The sequence below is a fragment of the Macrobrachium nipponense genome, chromosome 25, assembly GCF_015104395.2.
Source record: "Macrobrachium nipponense isolate FS-2020 chromosome 25, ASM1510439v2, whole genome shotgun sequence".
NCBI lineage: Eukaryota > Metazoa > Arthropoda > Malacostraca > Decapoda > Palaemonidae > Macrobrachium > Macrobrachium nipponense.
The window spans coordinates 64260798-64283297 of record NC_087214.1 but is presented as its reverse complement, the minus strand read 5'-3'; the positions used below and the strand labels follow the sequence as shown (position 1 = coordinate 64283297).

Here is a 22500-nt window from a genome sequence, read left to right as displayed (position 1 = left end):
CTCTCTCTGTCTGGGAGAGCGGAAGAGAATACTGAGACTTGAGAAAGATTGATGTTTGAATGGATGGGGATAAAAGGAATATAAAAAAAAATTACGAAGAATACTCTTGTATTATTTATAATTTTATTGAAGACTGTCCATAATTAAAACTACCTAGAACTCAAATTTATGCGTACGGGGGTGTAGTTTTCGCTTACTCGGGGAGTAAGCCTACAAACTACCTTGTTTGTTGTTGTTGTTGTTGTTTTGTTTTGCGTTAGAGTTTAAGATACAGGAATTTTATTTAGAATAGGATATTTATGATTTATTTATTAGAATAAAAATGAAAAAAAATAAATAATGTGGATGTTGCACAGTACAGAATAACGATTTCTTATTCATTTTATTGTGAAAATGTAGAAGATAAATATTGTGCTTGTTAAGCAGGACAGAATAACGATTTCTCATTTATTTTGATATTCGTTGGTGGAACGGAGCGCTATTTAACCGCAGATTTTAAAAGCACGCGTCCAGTGTAAGCTGGGGATCGGATTACGCCTTGTTTCCGTCCTCATGGTCTAATTTCTCCTATTTTTTTTAAATTGTTAAAACTCCTGATTCTTATAGTGATAGTATGTCTATAATGACATAGTTTATAGATAGATAGATAGATAGATAAGAAATCTGTAATATAGTCAAGTGTAAATGTCAAAGATTGCCGACGGGGAGGCATAGGCCGGCTTCATTCTTTAGGAAGATTCAGTGGGGCATCCGTTACTTTAAAGTCTCTTGTTGTTGTTGTTATATATATATATAATATATATATTATATATATAATAATATATATATATATATATAATATATATATATACACGCAGAAGATCTCCTGTAACGGAAAATATATTGAACTACGAGAAATGAAAAGGAGAAAAACAAAGGATGAGAAAATAAACGGAGAGAGAGAGAGAGAAGGACGAGAGAGAGAGAGAGAGAGAGAGAGAGAGAGAGAGAGAGAGAGCCTCTCGCAGTTGTTATTTCTGTTTTAATATATAGGTTGAAGTTTCTTCGACTCGCGAACACCATTTAATTCGCCCCCCACCCCCTAACCCCCCACCAGCCCCCCTACCTGCGGCTCTGCAGCAGTAGACGCGGGTCGTCTGTCTGTCTGTAATGTTTCTCATTTAAAGCAGAATTCAGGGTTGCCTTTTCATGGTTCTCTTATAATTAATTTTTTATATATATTTTTCTGCCTTTATTCCATTTTTCCCTACATATCTTAATTTTCGCTTACTCGGGGAGGAAGCCTACAATCAACTTTGTTGTTGTTGTTGCTGTTTTTGTTCTTGGGGGGTAGGAAAGGTCTATGGAAGAGCCTAAAAGGTTCTAAAAAAGATGTTTCGCGCCGAGTTCCAGATACAGGAATTTGAGGTTATGATATTTATGATTTATTCATTACAATGAAAATGTTTAAAATAAAAATAAATAATGTGCTTGTTAAACATTACAGAAACAAATTTTTTCTGATAAAAATACAGCGTATTTCTTTTAATTTTCTTTGGCGAAACAAGGCTCTATCTGACCATGGATTTTAGCGCGTCTTGAACTTAATTTACGTCAAGTTAGAAACATAATGTTTACGACTTGTGCGTGACGGTAAAACCTTGCACACGGCCCAAGTAAGCTGGAGATAGGACCAAGCCTTGTTATAAAAGGACAAAAAGTGCAGGTCACAGGTCGATCTACCCCATTCAAGTTTATGTTTACATTAGATAGATAGTTATGAGAGGTCACGGGTCGATTTACCCTGTTAAATAGTCGATGAGGATGATGATTGTATTAGAAGTAATGATGATAGTAATATTAATAAATGAAATAATATTTATAAATCTATTCACATTAATAATGATAATTGTTCCTGCCCATAAATAATAATAACAATAATAATAATAATAATAATAATAATGTTAATAATAACAATAATAATAAGAAATCCATTAATATTAATTAAGGTAATTGTATCTGCCTTTAAATAATAATAATAATAATAATAATAACAAATCCAATAACATTAAATATGATCATTGTTCCTACCCTTGAATAATAATAATAATAATAATAATAACATCAATTTTGGAAATTATTAATCCCCTTAGATAGTTAAGATATTGCAAAATGAATTAATTAATTTATTTATTTCTGTTTTTCCCACAGCGCCCGTCAACCATTTGTCTCTATCGCCGAAGATGAGATGAAGGATCCGCTTTTGTGGGTTTTTCTTGTTTTATTTTATTTGGTTCCCCCCCCCCCCCCCCCCTCAATTAACGAAAAGGGTTGCGTTTTTTTTCGATAATTATTAATCATTAAATTGGATGTTTTTTTTTATTCCCTATTAATGAAGGAAGGTGATTGGTTTTTCCGCCCTTATTTTATTGAAGAATTGTGTTATTTTATTGAAGAATTGTGTTGGTTTTTTCCCCTAAATTAATAAAAGGAGATGGTTTTTTCCCGCCCTTATGTTATTGAAGAATTGTATTGGTTTTACCTTAATTAATGAAGGAAAGTGTGGTTTTTTCGCCCTTAATGAAGAATTGTGTTGGTTTTAAGCCTTTATTAATGAAGAAAGTTGTTTGGTTTTGTGTCTCCTTTATTAATGAAGAACTGTGTGTTGGTGTTTTTTTATTGTGACGTTTCCTTCTAATGGATTACGGAAATATATATATCCACTCATTCACATCTTTATCAACCCCTGGTGAATGAGTATGTTGCTTCATTTCATTTTTCCATAACTTTTATATGAAATACTAATACATATACATATATATATATATATATATATATATATATAGATATATAATATATATATCTATTATATATATATATATATATAAGATAGATAGATAGATATATCTATATAGATACTGATATATAATAATATATATTGATATATAGTATTAAGATTATTAATATATATAGATATAGATATATATATCTATATATATATGTATATATATATATATATAGATATCTATATATCTATATATATATATATATATATATCTATATAATATATATATATATATATGTGTGTGTGTGTGTGTGTGTGTGTATGTGGCAAACTTCGTCAGTTTAAAAAAATATTTTTGACACTTACTTTTTACATTTTGTAAAATTTTCCTGAAAAAAAAATTCTAAGATTTTTTTAATCGACTTCTTATTCCGATTTCGAAAAATATTTAAGAAAAAATTATATTGACATTTTTTTTAGTATTCGGAATTTTTAACCATTCTTTTGACTGACTTATTTATTCCTGAAAATGAGGTGGTCCTGGAGTTTACCGATATTTCATTGTTTTTTTCCCACTTTTTTTTTATTTTTTGTTAAACTGGTCATAAATTGATTTATCGTGAATAGTTATCCTTAACAAGTTTTATTGGTTTATTGAGTTTCCTTCCCACTTGTTTACTTACATGTTTGTTGATCTCGCAACTGTTAAATGAAGGTTAAAAGAGCAAGACTTCTGGCTTTGTAACATGTTTCATAGAATGTTACATGTCTTCTCCGTATGTCCGTTCTTATCAATATTTTATATTTGTCTTATGTTTTAAGGTTTATTGTTATCGTCTGCTCATATTCCCTTTTGTGTTTTTTCATCCAAATTGAATAAGTTCCCCGTTGGACGAGTGGATTTCGCGCTCGGCTATCAATCCGATGGTCCAAAGTTCGATTCTCGGCTCAGCCAACGCGGAACCCGAGGAATTTGTTTCTGGTGATGGAAATTAATTTCTCGATGTAATGTGGTTCGGATCCCACAATAAGCTGTAGGTCCCGTTGCTAGGTAGCCAACTGGTTCCTAGCCACGTAAAAATATCTAATCCTTCGGGTCAGCCCTAGGAGAGCTGTTAATCAGCTCAGTGGTCTGGTAAAACTAAGATATACTTAACCTCTAAATTGAATAATGTATGTTTTATGTTCTCCCTTTATGAGATCTCTCTCTCTCTCTCTCTCTCTCTCTCTCTCTCTCTCTCTCTCTCTCTCTCTCTGTTTTCCCAACATGCATTACGTTTGCTACTGAATTATTCTCTCTCTCTCTCTCTCTCTCTCTCTCTCTCTCTCTCTCTCTCTCTCTCTCTCTCTGTTTTCCCTTTTCCCAACATACGTTATATTATTATTATTATATTGGCAACTTTATATTTTTTCATAATTCTGTTATTATTTTTATTGTTCATTATTCCTTTTCTTTCCTGTCATTTCTTGGGAGTTTTTTTTTTCTTTTTTTCTATAGCCGTGTATGTGTTTGTGTGTGTGTGTGCATTTTTACTGGGTGACTATTTTGAGCTTTGGTTTGCAGTGTGTTTTATCTCCCTCCAGTGTGTGTTTTTTTCTGTGGCGATTATACTGAAGATATATACTGCTTGTGAGTTTTACTCTCGTGAGATGTAGTAGCTGACGATTTATTTATTTTTTTTTTTTTTTTTCTTTTTGCTGAGTATCAGTGGCGGGTTTTTTTCTATGTGGGTTTTTATGCTGCAATAATACTGACGTGTTTTAGTGCTTGTGAGTATTTTTTAAGCTTATATTTGACTTAAAAGGATTCAGCTTACGAGTTTTTCTTATTTTAATAATTAATATTTTGACTTGACAAATTAGTGTGTTTTATACTGAGGCTTTCATTGTTCGATTGATCATGCTCTAAGGTGAGTTTTCGAGCAAGAGTTTTTATTTTTTGTGATTATATTGTATATATATACAGGGTGTCCATAAAGTCCCAGTACCATTCTTAGCAATGAATGCTGGTAATGGTACTGGGACTTTATGGACACCCTGTATATATGTATATAGTATATGTGTGTGTGTGCGTGTATCAGTTCTGTGTGTATTCAGCCCCCAAGCAAGGGCGAATTGCGCATTCCGTCGGCCTTAGCCAAAAGAATGATGAGTCAATGAATTTGCATTTGGCGTCTGTGTATTTCAGATGGTCTGTAGCAACTCTGCTTATTTGAATATTCATCATATTCATAGCTTCAGGCATAACTATACTCTCGCACTGGATGTATATTCAGCAGGCGTACAGTGTATATTTAATGATGCACTTAGGTTGTTAAAGTGTGTCTGTCAGTACATGCGTCCGTAATGGGGCTATATGAAATGGTTGTTATATTATTATTTAGTTATGTAAGAGGGCTTTGAAGGTAGTAAATAATCCACGTCCCTCTCTCTCTCTCTGTGGCAGGCCGAATAGAAAATAATTCTTTGCAACTTTTCCCTCATCACCATAACTCCGGGAAAAGGTTTGATGGTGCCATATGGTGGCTTATGGTGTATGACTGTATAATAGATGGGGAGGGAGGGGAAGGGGTACGGTGGGCTTCATTCCATAGGGGCCGAATGAAATGAGTGTGACCCAGCGATTGTGTCTGGGCCTCTTGTTTATTTGCGAGTACAGCCTTTGTTTGTGTGTGTGTGTGTGTTGTTTATTGTTTATGGGGCCAAGAGAAAGGTCCAGTTTGTATTTATATCCCATAAATACTCGACATTGCTCTTAAATATATTTGGTGTGACTTCGTTTTGGCTGTAAATACTTTTTTTTTTTTTTTTTTTTTTTTTGTGTCGACTGGATTCGCTTTTACTTGAGAAATGAAATAGATTGTATTATAGCAATATTAATTGTCATGTTTAATTAGCAACATAGGGTTAGTATAATGTATGAAATATGGCAACAGATGTACGAAAGCAGAGGTGCGTTGCTATCGTGAACTTTGTATGTGTCTATTTTTGTACTGATATGTATTTGTCAAGTTCCTGATATAGTATAGTTGAGAGAGAGAGAGAGAGAGAGAGAGAGAGAGAGAGAGAGAGCTAGTTAGCGTTTCTATGCATTATGGAAAGAGATAAACAGTGATGGACGACCTTTGTGAATGTGGAAGAGAATAGAGAAAGCATTGGAGAGTGGTGTTCGTTCGTGTGTTCGCTTGTGTGTGTGTTTGCCTGAGAGAGAGAGAGAGAGAGAGAGAGAGAGAGGTAGATTAGGAGAGAGATGTACGATAAATGTTCCCGTGTCTTTGTTTGGGTTAGAGAGAAAGAAAGGGAGAGATTAGGAACGAAAAATTTTGATGTGTGTATGTGTCTGTGTGTGTGTGTCTGAGTTTAAGAGAGAGAGAGAGAGAGAGAGAGAGAGAGAGAGAGGAGAAGGAATTAAATGTGCCATGCGTTTGTGTGTGCCTGTGTATGAGAAAGAGAGAGAGAGAGAGAGTAGGGCGGGGGCGGGGGGGTGGCAAACTCCGAAACAAATTTGGGCAGTAAAAACACTCAAAAACCTCGCTGCCCTGTTTCATTCGGACCAAGGATGGGAGGGGGGGGGGGGGGGGGGGGGGGGGGGGGGGGGGGGTGGGGGGGGGGGGGGGGTGGGGGGGGGGGGGGGGGGGGGGGGGGGGGGGGGGGGGGGGGGGGGGGGGGGGGGGGGGGGGGGGGGGGGGGGGGGGGGGGGGGGGGGAGGGCAAGCAAGGGGAAGCGGGATATGAGGAGGAGGAGGAGGAGGAAGGGGAGAGAGAGGGAAGGACGGGGTTGGGGTTGAGGAAAGAATTTAATAAAGTTTTTCTGGTCTCGTGAACATGTGTCTGTGATGAAGAAATGGAGAGGTGGCCGACCATTCTTTTCATAGAAGGTTGGGATGGGGTGGCCCTGTATTTTTTTCGGGGTTGGGGGGGGGGGGGGGGGCGTTGGACCTGGATATGGTAGGTAGGTAGGAAACTACAGCAACCCTGAGGTAGAAATCTTTCGGAATGAAGGGCCCCTATGTTCTTTGGAAGGGGCGACGGTGACGTTGCGACTAATACCAGATGTCAGAATGGGAAGACTTGAAGAGTTACAAGGAACTTGGCTGATATTGAATTGAAATTAAACCTTTCCCCCGTCCTCTCGCTGTTCTGCATTCTTGTCCTCTGTCCCTCTGTCTTCTGTCTGTGAGGTGGTTCTATGGGGGTGGAATGGAAGGTAGTGGAAGAAAGTATTGTGCCTGCCTGCATCCATGCTTTAAAAAATTTGATACCCAACTTTGAGATATATTCCCGTTATTTATTTATTTTTTTTTTTAATTTTGTCAGACGTGTAATTATGCGCGGCCCATATTCTGGTCTAAGTCGAAGCCCAGTCAATTGTTCTTGCAGAGTAATTGTTTTTAAAAAATGAAAATAATTCTTTTTAAGCGTTTCTGTAATCTTCAAATATTTATAAGAATATATATAATATATAAAATCTTTTTCTTATTTTACAGTCAACGATATTAAGAAACCCGCCACAATGAGGAGGTATGAGAGTTTAAAAAATAAATCAAAATCTTTCAACTTTCATTCATCTAAATTCGCTCAAATGACAGTATTTATTTTTTTTTATTTGTTTCCAGCATAATCTAGTCACTTCTAGTGTCATGTTGCTGTGAACGCAATCTGTGGACGTTCTCTTTTTAAGATTACGTCGAAAAGGTTCTCATTCAAACGCTTACTTAGTATAGTATAGTAGATGTTTTAGAAGGCTTCCTTAGCGAACGCTTTGCTGCTGTGACAATACCGAGCGTTTTTGTCTATAATAATGTCTGGAATCGTTTCTCTCTCTCTCTCTCTCTCTCTCTCTCTCTCTCTCTCTCTTCTCTCTCTGGCAGGTTTCTTCTGACATGGTGTTCTCTGGAATGTGTCTAGAAACGTGTGCAGCTTTTCTAGGAGGTTTCTGAGGTTTTTGTTCTCTGGAACGTTTCTGAAAACGATTTTTTATCTGGAACGTTTGTGTAAATGTTTTTCTCTGGAATGTTTCAGAAAACGTTTTTTTAGTAACGTTTCTGGAAACTTTTTCTCTGGAACATTTCAAAAAACATTTTTCTCTGGAACGGTTCTGGAATATTTTTCTCTGGAACATTCCAGAAATCGTTTTCTTCTCTGGAACGTTTCTAGATACTTTTTCTCTGGAACGTTTTTAGGTACTTTTTCTCTGGAACATTTCTGGAATATTTTTCTCTGGAACATTCCAGAAACCCCTTTCTTCTCTGGAACGTTTCTGGATACTTTCTCTCTTGAACATTTCTGGAAACTTTTTTCTCTGTAACGTTTCTGATACTCTTTGTTCTCTGGAACATTTCAGAAAACGTTTTCACCCTGGAATGTTTTTGGAAACTTTTCTCTAGAACATTCCAGAAACCCATTTTCACTGGAATGTTTCAGAATACGTTTTTTCCCTGGAACCCTTCTTGAAACCTTTTCTCTGGGTCTTTTCAGAAAACGTCTTTGCAAAATGCTCCTGGGAGCTTTTTTCAGGAACATTTCAGAAACAGTTTTTTCTCTGGAACGTTTTCTGGAACATTTCATAAAAAGTTTTTTCTCTGGGACATTTCCTGGAACATTTCGGAAAACTTTTTTTTCTCTGGAACGTTTTCTGGAACTTTTCAGAAAAAGTTTTTTCTCTGGAACATTTTCTGGAACATTCCAGAAAGAGTGTTTTCTTTGGAACGTTTTCTGGAACAATCAGAAAGCGTTTTTTCTCTGGAACGATTTCTGGAACATTTCAGAAAACTTTTTCTCTGGAACGTTTTCTAGAACATTCCAGAAAATGTATCATCTCTAGAACGTTTTCTGGAACAGTCCAGAAACAGTTTTTCTCTGGAACGTTTCCTGGAACATTCCAGAAACAGTTTTTTCTCTGGAACGTTTTCTGGAACATTCCAGAAAACGTATTTTCTCTAGAACATTTCAGAAAGGTTTTTCTTCGTATCGTTATAACTACAACTTCAGTTTGATTTTCTGACGCTCTATTCATCAATCTATAATGAATTTCTTTTAACTGCTTTTTTTTAAGAAAATTTCTTGTAAAAGTTATAAATATTTCAAGGACAGTGATTTACAATATTTAACTCCGTCAGTCTATAATAAATTTCTTTTAACTGCTTTATGAGAAAAAAAATTTCTTGCAAAAATTAAAAATATAAATATTTCAAGGACAATCATTTACGATATTTGAGTATATAACTCTTAACAAGTTTTTTCCATCAGGCTTTATAAAAAAAAACGCTTTTCAGGCTCCGAGAGAACGTTGTGGATCCTTCCGAAAACGTTTACAAACGCTATTCTCAACACTGCTTTTGAGGAATTCTTCAAGAACTTTCTCTCAAGAGCTATTTGCAAAGTTTCTCTCAGTATCGGTTCAGGACATTCCTGTCAGATATTTTATTACGATCGTTTCAGGAATTTCCTCATAACAAAATCTTTCTCAGCAACGTTTTAGGACATTTTTCCACAAAAAAATGTATGCGAGTAATTCTCTGAATAGTGTTTTAGAGCATTTTTTTTTTGGTATATTGATCATCCGCCTTCCAGTCATGAGACATACCAAGTTACACCCCTCTAGCCTCCTCGGTAGTTTTGATTTTTATTTCAAGGTTAAAGTTACCTGAAAGATTCATGGGCCCGACTCATACAGCATTATGCGCTGTACACAAAACTCGATTGCGCAGGAGAATTTTCAGGCCATTTTACTTGGTTACTCGTGAAGTTTCCTAGCCGGCAAACGTAGAGTAATGGAGTAGAAGGAAATGTAGTAGGTACCTTTTTTTAAATCTCGAATTGATTATCATTTCTGAAAAAAAAAAAGTCAGGGTAATATATTTTGTAAATCTGTCGAAAACTCTAGTTTATTTACATTATAAGATTATTATTATACATTTTATTACCATTCAAACCTAGGAATAATTCGATTCGCGTGTAAAAATAATAATATCAAGACTTTACATATTAGTCAGAAAAATCACGTTTATTGATGTTGATTAAAAACTAGAGATATATTGAGTAAACATAGAACATATTTTTCATGCACACCTGCCCGTCTGCAACCGACGTCACCAATAAAGACTTAAAAAACAATTTTTTTTAAAGGAATGAATTAACGTAACAACAGAAAGATGGCGGAGACAAAAGTTAGAATCATTTCAGGACAGAAAACCTCACAAGAGGAAGCTTGGAAGAAAGTGGCGGCTGGCTAAAAATAACATGGACAATTAGCAGTCCAGTTCTTGAGAGGAGCTAAAAAACACTTTTATTTTTTTCACTTAGTTGTATCTGCAGAGAGAGAGAGAGAGAGAGAGAGAGAGAGAGAGAGAGAGGGTGGAGAGAGTGGTATGAGAGACGTGTGTTGAGGTGCAGGTCCTATTCTTGCAAAGAGCTCAAACTTTTCATTTTTCTTTTAGATGTATCTGCCTAGAGAGAGAGAGAGAGAGAAAAGGGGAGGGGTAGGAGGCTTGTAGTGTGTGTGTGTGGTTTGGGATTGGGGCGTGGGTAAGAGGTACAGGTAAGAGGAGGGCAGAGGTAGGAGGAGGAGGAGGAGGAGGAGGAGGTATGAGGTAGAGGCAGGACGAGTGTTGACCTCTGAAGCCCAACTTTTTTTTCTCTCTCTCTCTCATTTTATTTTTTCTCAACTCTGGAAATAAAATTTACACCAGGCAGTATTGTCGAAGTTCCTACTCCTCCCCCCAACCCACTCCCTTGTTAGCGCTCCCCACCCCCCCACTCTCCCTCCTCTCTCCACTCTCCCTCGAGCAAGTCTTGGAACCCAAAACAACAACAACAACAACAAACAAACAAAAAGCAAACATACTTCCACTTGACTTCCCCTGAGAATGACTTGTTCTCTCTCTCTCTCTCTCTCTCTCTCTCTCTCTCTCTCTCTCTCTCTCTCTCTCTGTGTGTGTCTTTGGCTGTCTGCTCGTGCGTTCGTTTGTGCGTTCCTGGACGAATGTCAACTTTCGTGAAGGGTCACTTACTACATGATCCTCCATTATTTTTAATTTTTCGGTTTTGAATTCGCTAAAATAAAATTTTTTTTTTAAATCATTGATTTGGACACCTCATTGTATCACCGTTATTCCAGGTGTTTAAATACGTCTTGTATGAAAGAATGAGGTGTTGTTATTATTATTATTATTATTATTATTATTATTATTATTATTATTATTATTATATTCCAAACAGACACTTCTTTCGGTTTTCTTCTGAAGCTTCTAAAGAATATTAAGGTGTTCGTTAGAAAGAATAACAGAAGACCATAGGAAATACAGAAAGGAGAGATCACATACTATAAAATAATCTTTAGAAATTGAATTAACATGTTAATAGATAAATGAATAAAAAATATAATGAGTAAATTACAAGAACAAGAAATGTAGTTAAGAGGAAAAATAAAGTGAAAATAAATGTAGAAACTGGTCATCATCTTCAATCACTTGAGAATAAAAGTGACAACAAATTGTAAAAATAAGTATCTACTACATAGATACCACCTAAGTCCCACCAACATGACAAAGGTGGCTGCTTTCAATTTCAAAACATCTGAAAAACTGTTGTGTGTGTGTGTGTTTTTTTTTTTAGAAAGATTAAAGTATGTGTTTTTATTTGTAACTGTTTATACATACTTATAAATACACTGTAATTCATACACACACACACACAATAAACTGCCAGTTCTACTCGATCTGGAATCAGTTAGGTGGAGTTGTTCAAATAGATTCCTTCCTCAAAGTCCCATTTAATTTCTTCTGAGAACTTTTTAGACTCGGAAGGACTCCCAATTCGGGCTAGAGGGTCAGTTGCGAGAATCCCACACCCCCTTCCCCCATCCCCCCCCCCCTCCCCCCCCCCCTCTCCCTCAAATCTCTCTCTCTCTCTCTCTCTCTCTCTCTCTCTCTCTCTCTCTCTCTCTCTCTCTCTCTCCAACAACCGCCTACTACTCGTAGATATACTAATGCCATTTACCAAGTGATAGTCATGTTGTTTTATGAGGAATGGCTGCAGGAGTCTGAGAAAGGTTTATTTAACATTTTATCAACTGTTAGTTTACAGCTGATTAATTCTTCCCGAGGTGATAACTTCCTGCATATAATTTAATCTCATTTCCAGTTAAATATTTTCACGAGCAGAACCTGCTCCATTTCAAGGAATCCCTTCTCACCCCACCCACCCCTTCGGAGGCGGGGGGGGGCCATGGAGAGGTAGGATGAAACCGCATTATAAACCATCTTGGGGGTCCCCACTATAACCCTGCCAAGTTTCATCCCCATCGGATCAGCCGTTTGGTCGTGATTGAATGACAGACGGACGGATAGACAGACATTACGCCAACAATAGCAATATATATATATATATATATATATATATATATATATATATATATATATATATATATATATATATATATACATTCGTTTGCGTCATGAGTAAAACTTAAACTCTCTCTCTAGCTCCATAATTTCCCCTAAGCAGAGGTGGAGAGAAAGTCTACGGATGGTAATTGAATCTTTTGATGGAGGCTCATGAGATTCGGAGGCCGTAATCCAATTTGCAGGGAATAATTTTCGCGAGAGCGAAGACGGCGTCATCCCAAACGTGTACTGAAGCTTTCGTTTTCGTCATTAATTTCACTGCTTCTGTTTGAGTTTGGTCGGCCGCATTCTTAGTACCTCTTTGACAGATTGTATCTCGCAGCTCCAACTGTAGCAGTAGAGAGTAGTATTCGCGAAAACAAAAACCTTTGTAAAAGCAAAAAAAGAGTAGGGGGGACCTAGGCTAGTTGGCTACAGGGGTAAGTTAGCACACTCAAAATAACTTTAAAGTTTACCAAAAGATGACTCTAATACATATACTGTGTAACTGCCACGTAATTCCTTAGTTACCAGCAAAGTTCTATAGAGATAGAACGTAGGAGCTCGAATTTATGAGACAAATTTTGATTTTGATGGTAGTAAGTAAAGTTTTTTATCTTTCTATTATTTGTTATAACATCTATGCATTCATGAAAGATTATTTTTCAGTTATAGCATAGTTTTCCTTATGGTTTAAAGATTCTATACCATTAAAATGAATCATTCAAGGCTTCTTGGTATTGACTATAAGTGATTCACTTAAGGTAGATTCTCGGATGAGCCTTATTCTTACGAGACGTTTGTTTGGTGGCTGCTGATTGGCTGGTACTGGGAGGTAGGCAGCTCCCAGCCAATCAGCGGCCGCCAAACTAACGTCTCGTAGGCATAGGGCTCAACCAAGAATCTACCTTAAGTGAACCAGTTATAGTAAGTGTTTTTATACGATAAGGATGGGGCAAGTTTGCTCAAAACAAGTGGGGTAAGTTGGCACACGTGCAGACTTGCCTCACGTGATTTGATAACAATAGTAAGCCTATTGATTTATGTAATTTACGTTTTGTTTCTGGATTTTTTGGAGGATAATGAGATTAGTGTCCTATCAATTCCTCCCAATTGCGGGCCCTGGATGTCAGTGTTTATAGACCTCTGAAGAAATGCGCTAACAGGGGATGTGATTCGTGGATGACTTGTAATCCAGGATCAAGGATGCCCATCTGTGACATTCCTTGTCATGTTTCCTCGGCTTGACCTCTAACTGTCACTTATCCTGATGTTTTCATTGGGTTTAGGGTTGCTGGAATTTCACCTTTGAATACAGACTATTTTAAGATTTTGGTTTTACGGGTGCGTATGTAACAGATCGAGAGATGCTCGAAAAGACGCGGGCTTTTCAGATCAGTCATCAGCGTGATACAGAGTTTAAGAACTGCTCCTATTGATTCAGAAGAAAGCTCAGCTGAAGACAGCCTGTTTGGTAAGCCAGGAGAGGTGTGGGTCCAGTGAAGGGCATGTAATATGTGGGAGCATGTAAACTACTGATGAAGATTTATTTGACACCTGCCACAATTAAAACTAGATGATGATCTGAAGTAATGTTATTGCCTTATGTTTTATATTTTAGAAATTCAAGAGGTATTCTTGCTATTTAATTTCCATGCAATGTAGTAATTTTCTTTTAATTATCAATGTGCCAACTTATCCCGTATACGGGGCAAGTTGGCACGAAAAAGTTCTTTTTTCCTAAAGCTTATTGTTACCTTATGCTGAAAGCAAACAACAATTATTTTGCTCTGTGATAAAGACGAATGTTAACTTTTTTCAATGATGGTAAGAATATTGCAAAAAAATGTTTGTTTTATATTCACAATAACCAAAATTGTAAAAAGTGTGCCAACTAGTCCCGGTCTCCCCTAATTTCGGCGCAGTAGAGTTTCGCGTACAGCCAGTACATTGTATATAATCAAGACCACCGAAAACAGATCTCTCTTCCGGTGGTCTCGGTGTAATCCTGCATGAGCCGCGGCCCACGAAAGTAACCACCGACCAGTGGTGGCCTGGCCTATGTCGTTGCCAGATGCACGATTAAGGCTGAACTTTAACCTTCAATAAAATATAAACTACTGAGGCTAGAGGGCTGCAATTTGGTATGTATGATGATTGGAGGGTGGATGATCAACATACCAATTTGCAGCCCTCTAGCCTCAGTAGTTTTTGAAGATCTGAGGGCGGACAGAAAAAGGGCAGACGGACGGAGAGACAAAATAGCCATCTCAAGAGTTGAATTTTCAGGAAACTGAAATCGTTGTAAAAAGCGCTCTGTAAGTCTGAAGAATAGTGGTATATATATTTGTATTTCACAGTTTTTTATCATAAATTTATTTGTATTTCATTTTTCTGGTATACATATATTTGTATTTCAAAGTTTTTTATTATAATTTTTTAAGACGAGGCAATGAGAAACGCAAAAAAAGAAAAAAAGTTTTAGGTGATATTCACTCTAAGCTTTTAATTTTTTGATTCGTGTATTTAGGCTTTCAATACTTCAATGTAATTCCACTGTCGCTCAGTGATTCACTTTCGCTTCTTAAGTGCTTTCAATTTTTGTTTAGTTTAATTTTTTTATTTGTTTTTTACTTTTGCATTTTAGCCTCAGAAAAATTTACTTAATTTATAAGCTAGAATTTTCTAGTTCATTATCATAAAGTGTCTTCATCGGTACAAAACTTGAACGTCATGAAGCTGAATTATATATATATATATATATATCAATATATATATATATATATATATATATATATATTAATCTCTATAATATATATTATCATTATCTATATATATATCGATATATATCTATATATATAGATAATATATATATATAATATATATATATATATTATAATATATATGTGTGTGTGTGTGTGTGTGTGTATTAACGTAGCAACGTTGGTGACATGAAACGACAGAAAAACTTATTAATAAATATTTGTTGACATAAATTGCCTAAATAAATCCGTGTAAGACACAGAAACTAATGATAATAGAACAGAAAAATAAACAAAACTCACTTAGTAACAGAGAGGAAAACAGAAACAAGAGCAAAACATTAGTACAGACCTTTGCCAATATTTCCTGGGCAGAAGAAAACGGGTGAAATCTAAGGAGCAGATTCCTTCCTAACCTTCGTCGTGTTGAGAAGGTCACCAAATTATTTCACTGGTGCTAGAAAGTTCACTCTCGACGTGGTTCGGAAGTCACGTAAAAGCCGTTGGTCCCGTTGCTGAATAACCACTGGTTCCATGCAACGTAAAAACACCATACAATCAAACAATTTATTTCATCTGCTGAATTTGGTTGAAATCTGCTCATTGGACCTTCAGATGTTGCGTTGAGACGTTCGTGGACGGATTAAGAAGATTTTAACACCTTGGAAATGTCATACTAAAGCTCTCTCTCTCTCTCTCTCTCTCTCTCTCTCTCTCTCTCTCTCTCTCTCTCTCTCTCTGAATAAAGTTCCTGAAAACATTGCTTTCTTGAAGTATGTAAAATTTGTGATAGAACTTTTTAGGAAAATTACTCGTCGTAGCAGAGAGAGAGAGAGAGAGAGAGAGAGAGAGATTGCATAATTAATCAAACTAAAAGTTAAGGAAAATCATTATTTTGTGAGAAAACGTACAAATACAATGGTTATTGTATTTGTAACAAGAACATAAGTAGAAGAAAATATAGGCATATGAATAAACAAACTTATAACACTTTCAAGTATTGTAACAAGAATGTAATTTAGTAAACAATCGCACATGAATGAACAAAAAATAAATAAATAAATAAATACAGTAACACCTCGAAACAAAATCAAAAAAGCTCCTATGTGAGATACCATTATTCCTGAAATCTAAATATAAAACTTAAAGAAACAGTTGCATCTATAAGAAATTAATAATAAGCAATAAACTATAAAGCCTTAACATGAAACTATAACAAAAACATCAGCATCTATTAAAATAAAAAATATAAAATAACCTGCTATAACGACACCCTTTACCCCTAAAACCTCATAAAACTAAAAAAAAACTATTTATTAAAATATATATATATATATATATATATATATATATATATATATATATATATATCTATATATATATATATATATATATATATATATAAAAAACCTCTCTATACGACAACCTATACCCCTAAAACCTCATAGAACTAAAAAAACGGTATTTATTATACAAATATATATTTTAAAACCTCATAAAACAAAAAAAAACCCAAAAAAATGGTATTTGTTAAAACAAAAAAATATAAAAGAACCCTCTATATACAAACTTTTACCCTTGAAACCTAAACATAAAATTGAATAAATGAAAAAAAAAAAAAAAAGTCTTGTTTGTAAAAAAAAAAATAAAAAAAAAAAAAAACTAAACACAATAAACAGATAAAACCATGGACATATCAAACTTTGAAAAAAAAAATACAATAGCATTTATAAAAACAAAACAAACCGAAATAAAACAATATAAAACAAAACAATCTCCTTTATAAGATACCCTTAAGCAATTGACTCCGAAATCAGGGCCTCGGCCTCGTCTCTCTCCTCCTCTCTCTATCTCCTCTACTCTCTCTATCTCTCTCTCTCTCTCTCTCTCTCTCTCTCTCTCTCTGCATTGCGCTGCACGTACCTCCACTGCCTGCTGCTGCAAGATCTCTCTCAATCTCTCTCTCTCTCTCTCTCTCTCTCTCTCCTTCGCTTTTGCGGTATCACGTGCGTGGTCACCGGAACGGTGCTGAAGCGACTGGCCCGGGGAAAGGGGTTGGGGGGGGGGGGGGGCGGGGGGGGGCTGTTAGAGTAGAGGGGGGAATAATCTATGAGATTCTATGAGGGAGGGAGAGAGGGTGGAGGGGGTGTTAGAATCCCTCCCTTCAGAAGCGAGATTCTTTTTATGAGATCATTTTTTTAATAAGTGAAAATCTTGTTTAGATTATTATTATTATTATTATTATTATTATTATTATTATTATTATTATTATTATTATTATTATTATTATTTTTTTTTTATGGTTCAGTAGATGAAACCTATTCGTATGGAATGAGCCCACCATCGGTGCCAAAGAATAAAAAATAAAAAAAAACGTATCAAAATATATCAAAAGTCAAGAAGCATAATATTAAGGCAGTAAATCTCTCTTTAATACCTATTCGTTCTGTGACCGGTTTATTCGAAGCTGGCCTTATGCCAGCGAAGGTCTCTTGCTTCAAGGCGGCTGCTTGTCGGTATGTTAAATGTATTGAAATGGAACAAAGAGGGAATGGGAGTCCTCGTGTGGCCCACTGGACTCTGGGCAGCCAACCTATACGCCGATTGCGTCAAATATAAGCCGCTCTGTTTACCCTAAACATGGGTTTTCAATTGATGATAACTAAATTAATTGCGACGCGAGTTTTAGTAACCGGAAGTCAATCAATCACTAGTTATGATTGGCAGCTGATGGTTGTCCAGGTTATCCAGGGTAATTTTGATGTATACAAGGTTATTCACTTATGAATAAATTATGAAATTAACTAAATGTAAATTAATTATCATATGGTGATTTTTGTCATTAAATGTATATAAATATATATATATATATATATATATATTATACATACATACATACATACATACATACATACATACCTATATACACTAGCAAACATATGTATACAGAAATCATGTATGACAAATTCGTAGAGTAATTAAGTCTACGGGCAGAACCAGCCCCGTTTCAGTGAATCCCTTCTCACCCCCACCCCCTTCGAAGTTGGGGGAGGGGGAGAGGTAGGCTGAAGCCCCATTATATAAACCATCTTGGGGGTCCCCACTATAACCCTGCCAAGTTTCATGCCTATCTGACCAGCCGTCTGGCCGTGATTGAATGACAGATGCACGGACAGACATAACACCCATTATAGTAAGATATATATATATATATATATATATATATATTATATATATATATATACTTATGGGCTTTTTGATTGGTCATTTTATGATTCAGACCATAGACATACTCCACCTATATAACATTTTAACGATTAACTAAACAAAAACTTCTTTCAGTTTTCTTCTGAAGATTGAAAAAGAAACCCACAAAATCACTGTGTATAACGTGTTTACTTATAAGCATTTACATTTAATTAAAATGTAAATACTTACAAAATGTAAATACTTATAAAATGTAAATACTTATAAGTTAACACGTTATACACAGTGATTTTGTGGGTTTCTTAATCAATTTTAACGATTATATACCTATAAGGAATTTTTAATATCGAAAATTTCGACTAAAAAAAAAAGAAAGAAAAAAAAAAAAATAAAAAAAAAAAAAAAAAAAAAAAAAAAAAAAACCTTTGCTGTTAAACCAGAGCATATTTCATTTTCTATCTTGAATCTTATCGTGACTCCGCTGTGTCTAGATAAATGGGCCCCGTCCTGCGGCAGAGAGAGAGAGAGAGAGAGAGAGAGAGAGGTGGAGTCCATTAAACGAAACAAGAGGGCTATCAGATAACTTTAAACATATCATTGAGAGACTGGGGAAAAGGGAAACTGGTAAATGGCTCGAACCGGTGGAGAGAGAGAGAGAGAGAGAGAGAGAGAGAGAGAGAGAGAGAGAGATTCTCAAGTAATTCAAAACATTGAGAAAGTGAAGAGAAAGCAAATCAGTCAATAGGAAAAAAACGGAAAGAATTATTAACAGATAAACATCAAGAACTGGTAAATGACTCCAACCATTGGAGAGAGAGAGACAGAGAGGGGGGGGGGGGGGGGGTTGGGGGGGTGGGGGCCGCCGTACCTCAGGGTCACGGCCTCATTCGACCTTGTTAAACGCCATAAAAGTTGAGAGAGACGGCGACGATTGGTGAGAGAATTCGAAGAAGACAAGGGGGAAAAAATCCGCATTTTATATCTCAATCAGCCTTGTTCGGTGTCTTAATCTTAACTATCTTGTGCGCGTCTGTCATGGTAAATGAACTTTTAACTATATTAAAAAAAATTTATTCCTCTGACCCCCGCCCTATTTCTTCGGAACTTTTCCTCCTTCCAGCCATACCTTACAAGCCCGGGTCAGCCACTCGATTAAGCTGTCGCCGCTATACGGCAACATTTCTCCCGCATTCCTCCCTCCCAACCCCCTACCTCCATACCCCCACCCCCTCCAAATGTCTTGGCGCCTTTTGCATTGCAGTTGTGACCTCCAGACATTTTCGAAATAAGGCAGCAGTAGCTTTTTTCGTTTTTTTCTTTATTATTTATTATTATTATTATTATTATTATTATTATTATTATTATTATTATTATTTCGCTTTATTATTATTATTATAATTATTATTATTATATTATTATTCATAATATGAAGTAACTTCTTCTAAGAAGGCGATTAAGATCGTATGGTAATCGAGTCTCTCTCTCTCTCTCTCTCTCTCTTTTCATTTTTATTATTTTATCTTTTAAAGTCTGATAATAGGATGGGATTGTCTCTCTTTCTCTCTTTCTTTAAATTCTGATCAAAGAATGTGATAGCTCTCTCTCTCTCTCTCTCTCTCTCTCTCTCTCTCTCTCTCTCTCTCTCTCTGAATGATCTCACAGGTCCCAGCTCTTTGCCTTAGGTGTCAATTTTATTTTCCAATTTTATAGAAGCACAATAATCCCGTTTTCTACAGGTATTTCTTTGGCTATTGTTCCGAGACGCATAGCTTGCATAGCTTGACTGTAGATGACTGTTAGTCTTGTTTTCATAGCTATGCGACGTGGTGGTTACCTGCCTTTTTTGTAGCACCCGCCAAGGTACCTTTTCTCATATTCGTCCCATATTGGTAGATAAAATCTTGTAATATTTCAGGCATACATTGAATTTTCACCATTTCCCTTTTGTCTACAGTCTGCTCTCTTTCTAGCGACGTGTCTGTACAGGGTGGCTCTTGCCGAAGAGTATAGTAGATTCACATCAGCCTTGCATCTGATGTCTAGGCCAGTCCTTTACGACCCGCCTGATTGGCTGTTGATAAGCCAATGACAGGGCTGGAAACTCACAGTTTCTCTTGAGAGTTCACATATGCAGGATGTATGTTCCACCTCTCCTGAGGTATACTTTTGAAAGACGTATCCCTCAGGAGAGGTGGAACATACCACATCCTGCCTATGTGAACTCTCTCGAGAGAGAGACTGAGGAGAGTTTCCAGCCCTGTGATTGGCTTATCAACAGCCAATCAGGCGCGTCGTAAGGAACTGGCCTAGACATCAGATGCACGGGTGATGTGAATCTACTAACTATAGGAATCTAGGAATAAAGTAACTTCAATTCATTTCCGTCTGATATTAAATAGGGCGAGAATGAATACCATTCGCCCGGAACGACAGGCAAGTAATTTCGTGCCCTATTGGATGGCATCATTAGCGTCCGGGGAAATGAGATGCCGATTATGGCCAGAAATTTAGATGTACTTGTGCCATTCGTTTTGGGAATGAATTGCCAATTCGGTAGAAACAATTAAAGAATCGATGCTCTTTCTTTTGGGGAAACATGAGTTGCTGGAAATTAAGGATGAAAATTTACACTTGTTTGGAGATGGGGGGGGGGGGGGGATGAATTGCCTGTTAGGGCGAAATTGGTTCTGGTTCTTTTTTTTTTTTTTTTTTTTCGTGTATGGAAGATTTTTCATAAATTCTTAAATTTCTTTCTTTCTAGAAGTGTGTTGCCTATTAGAATCAAACTTATAACAGTACTGAAGATTGTTTTATAAAGTGTCTTTTACGTTTGTTTTATATATATATATATATATTATATATATATATATATAATATATATTATATATATATATGATATATATATATATATATATAATCATCATATATGTTCATATATATATATGATATTTATATATATTGATAATTATTTATGATATTTATATATACATATATATATATATATGATTAACTGGAATTCAAAAAAAAAAACATCTGGAAGGAGCGCCCAAGTGCTTTGTAATGTCAAGCCTTCTGCCTTCCAGACCGACCTGGAAATTCCAGGACCAGATAAGAAGAATTCACCGAAGGGGAGAAATCAAACGAGAAAATATATAAATTAATACACAAAGGTATCTGGGCCACTTTTCCGATCCGGTGATGCCTGCCCCCCTCCCTTTCTGGCCTCCATCCCCCCCCCACCCTCAAACCCCCCCCCCTCCCCCTTCCCTCCCTAAAAAAAATGGAAAGACGTCTAACCAGATGAAATGGAACCGCATATAAGCAATTCACTGAAGTTCTCTTGAGGTGAATTTGACCGTGGAATCAAAACTTACTTTGAAGCGCTGAGCGAGAGAGAGAGAGAGAGAGAGAGAGAGAGAGAGAGAGAGAGAGAGAGAGATTGCTCTAATGTAATGCTTCTTGTGATTGGTTGATTAGTGACTTTTTTTTTTTTTACTGTACAGATGTATTTGGAACTCTTTCCGTACGTTGAGACGTACACAACCACCATCTGTGTGTATACATACATATATCATACATACGTATACAAACTTACATACATACATACATACATACATATATATATATATATATATATATATATATATATATATATATATATATATACATACATACACATACTTGTACAGAAAAAACATTGAGTAATCATGACATTACAAGAAGCAAATAATAGCTTCTCTCTCTCTCTCTCTCACATTTGAAAGTGGAGAGACACTAAAGAGATACATTAAAGAGAGAGAGAGAGGGGGGGGGAGAAGGAGGAGGGGGAATTACTCCACTTCCCCTGTCAGCGACGAATGTCATGTTTACGTAGGTATCGCAAAAGCCCAGATGTTTAATTGCGAACCTTGCGTGTCATTCCAAAGGATTTCATGAGCTTCCCAGCAAAGGACAAAGATAAACATCCTCCATCTTTCTTTTAGCCGTCTGGAAAAGCTTTGAAAACGAGGACAATTTCCATATTGAACGGTGTAGAGATGTTTTTGATGAGAGGGAGATGCTGAAATGGGTAGGTATCGACGTCATTACTTTTGTGATTGACTTCGACTGTCTGGAAATCAGCTTCACATCCGAGATGTGAGAATGTCTACGGTATTTGCACATATGATTTCATTATTATTATTATTTCTTTTTTTTATATAGATCATTCGAGATTGAGAGATAAATTACAGTATTGGAACCAACTACGATTCAATTCGTTGATGGATGATTTTTACAAAACAGGTTGAATTACCCTTGACATTATTGTAGTAGAAGTGGACAGGAATTAACAATATTTTTGACATTTGTGATAGGTCTGTGCTCAGACTTCAGGAAAATGA

At 36.1% G+C, this 22500-nt stretch overlaps 1 protein-coding gene across 1 annotated transcript in view; it reads left to right on the top strand.

Moving 5' to 3' along the window:
• The window catches only part of LOC135199467 (voltage-gated potassium channel subunit beta-2-like), a 250409-nt gene that overhangs the window by 132332 nt on the left and 95577 nt on the right, over positions 1 to 22500 (top strand). Inside the window, exon 2 of the mRNA XM_064227554.1 lies at positions 2191 to 2247. Within this exon, the coding sequence (XP_064083624.1) occupies positions 2191 to 2247 (57 nt within the window). The remainder of the gene's footprint in view (positions 1 to 2190; positions 2248 to 22500) is intronic.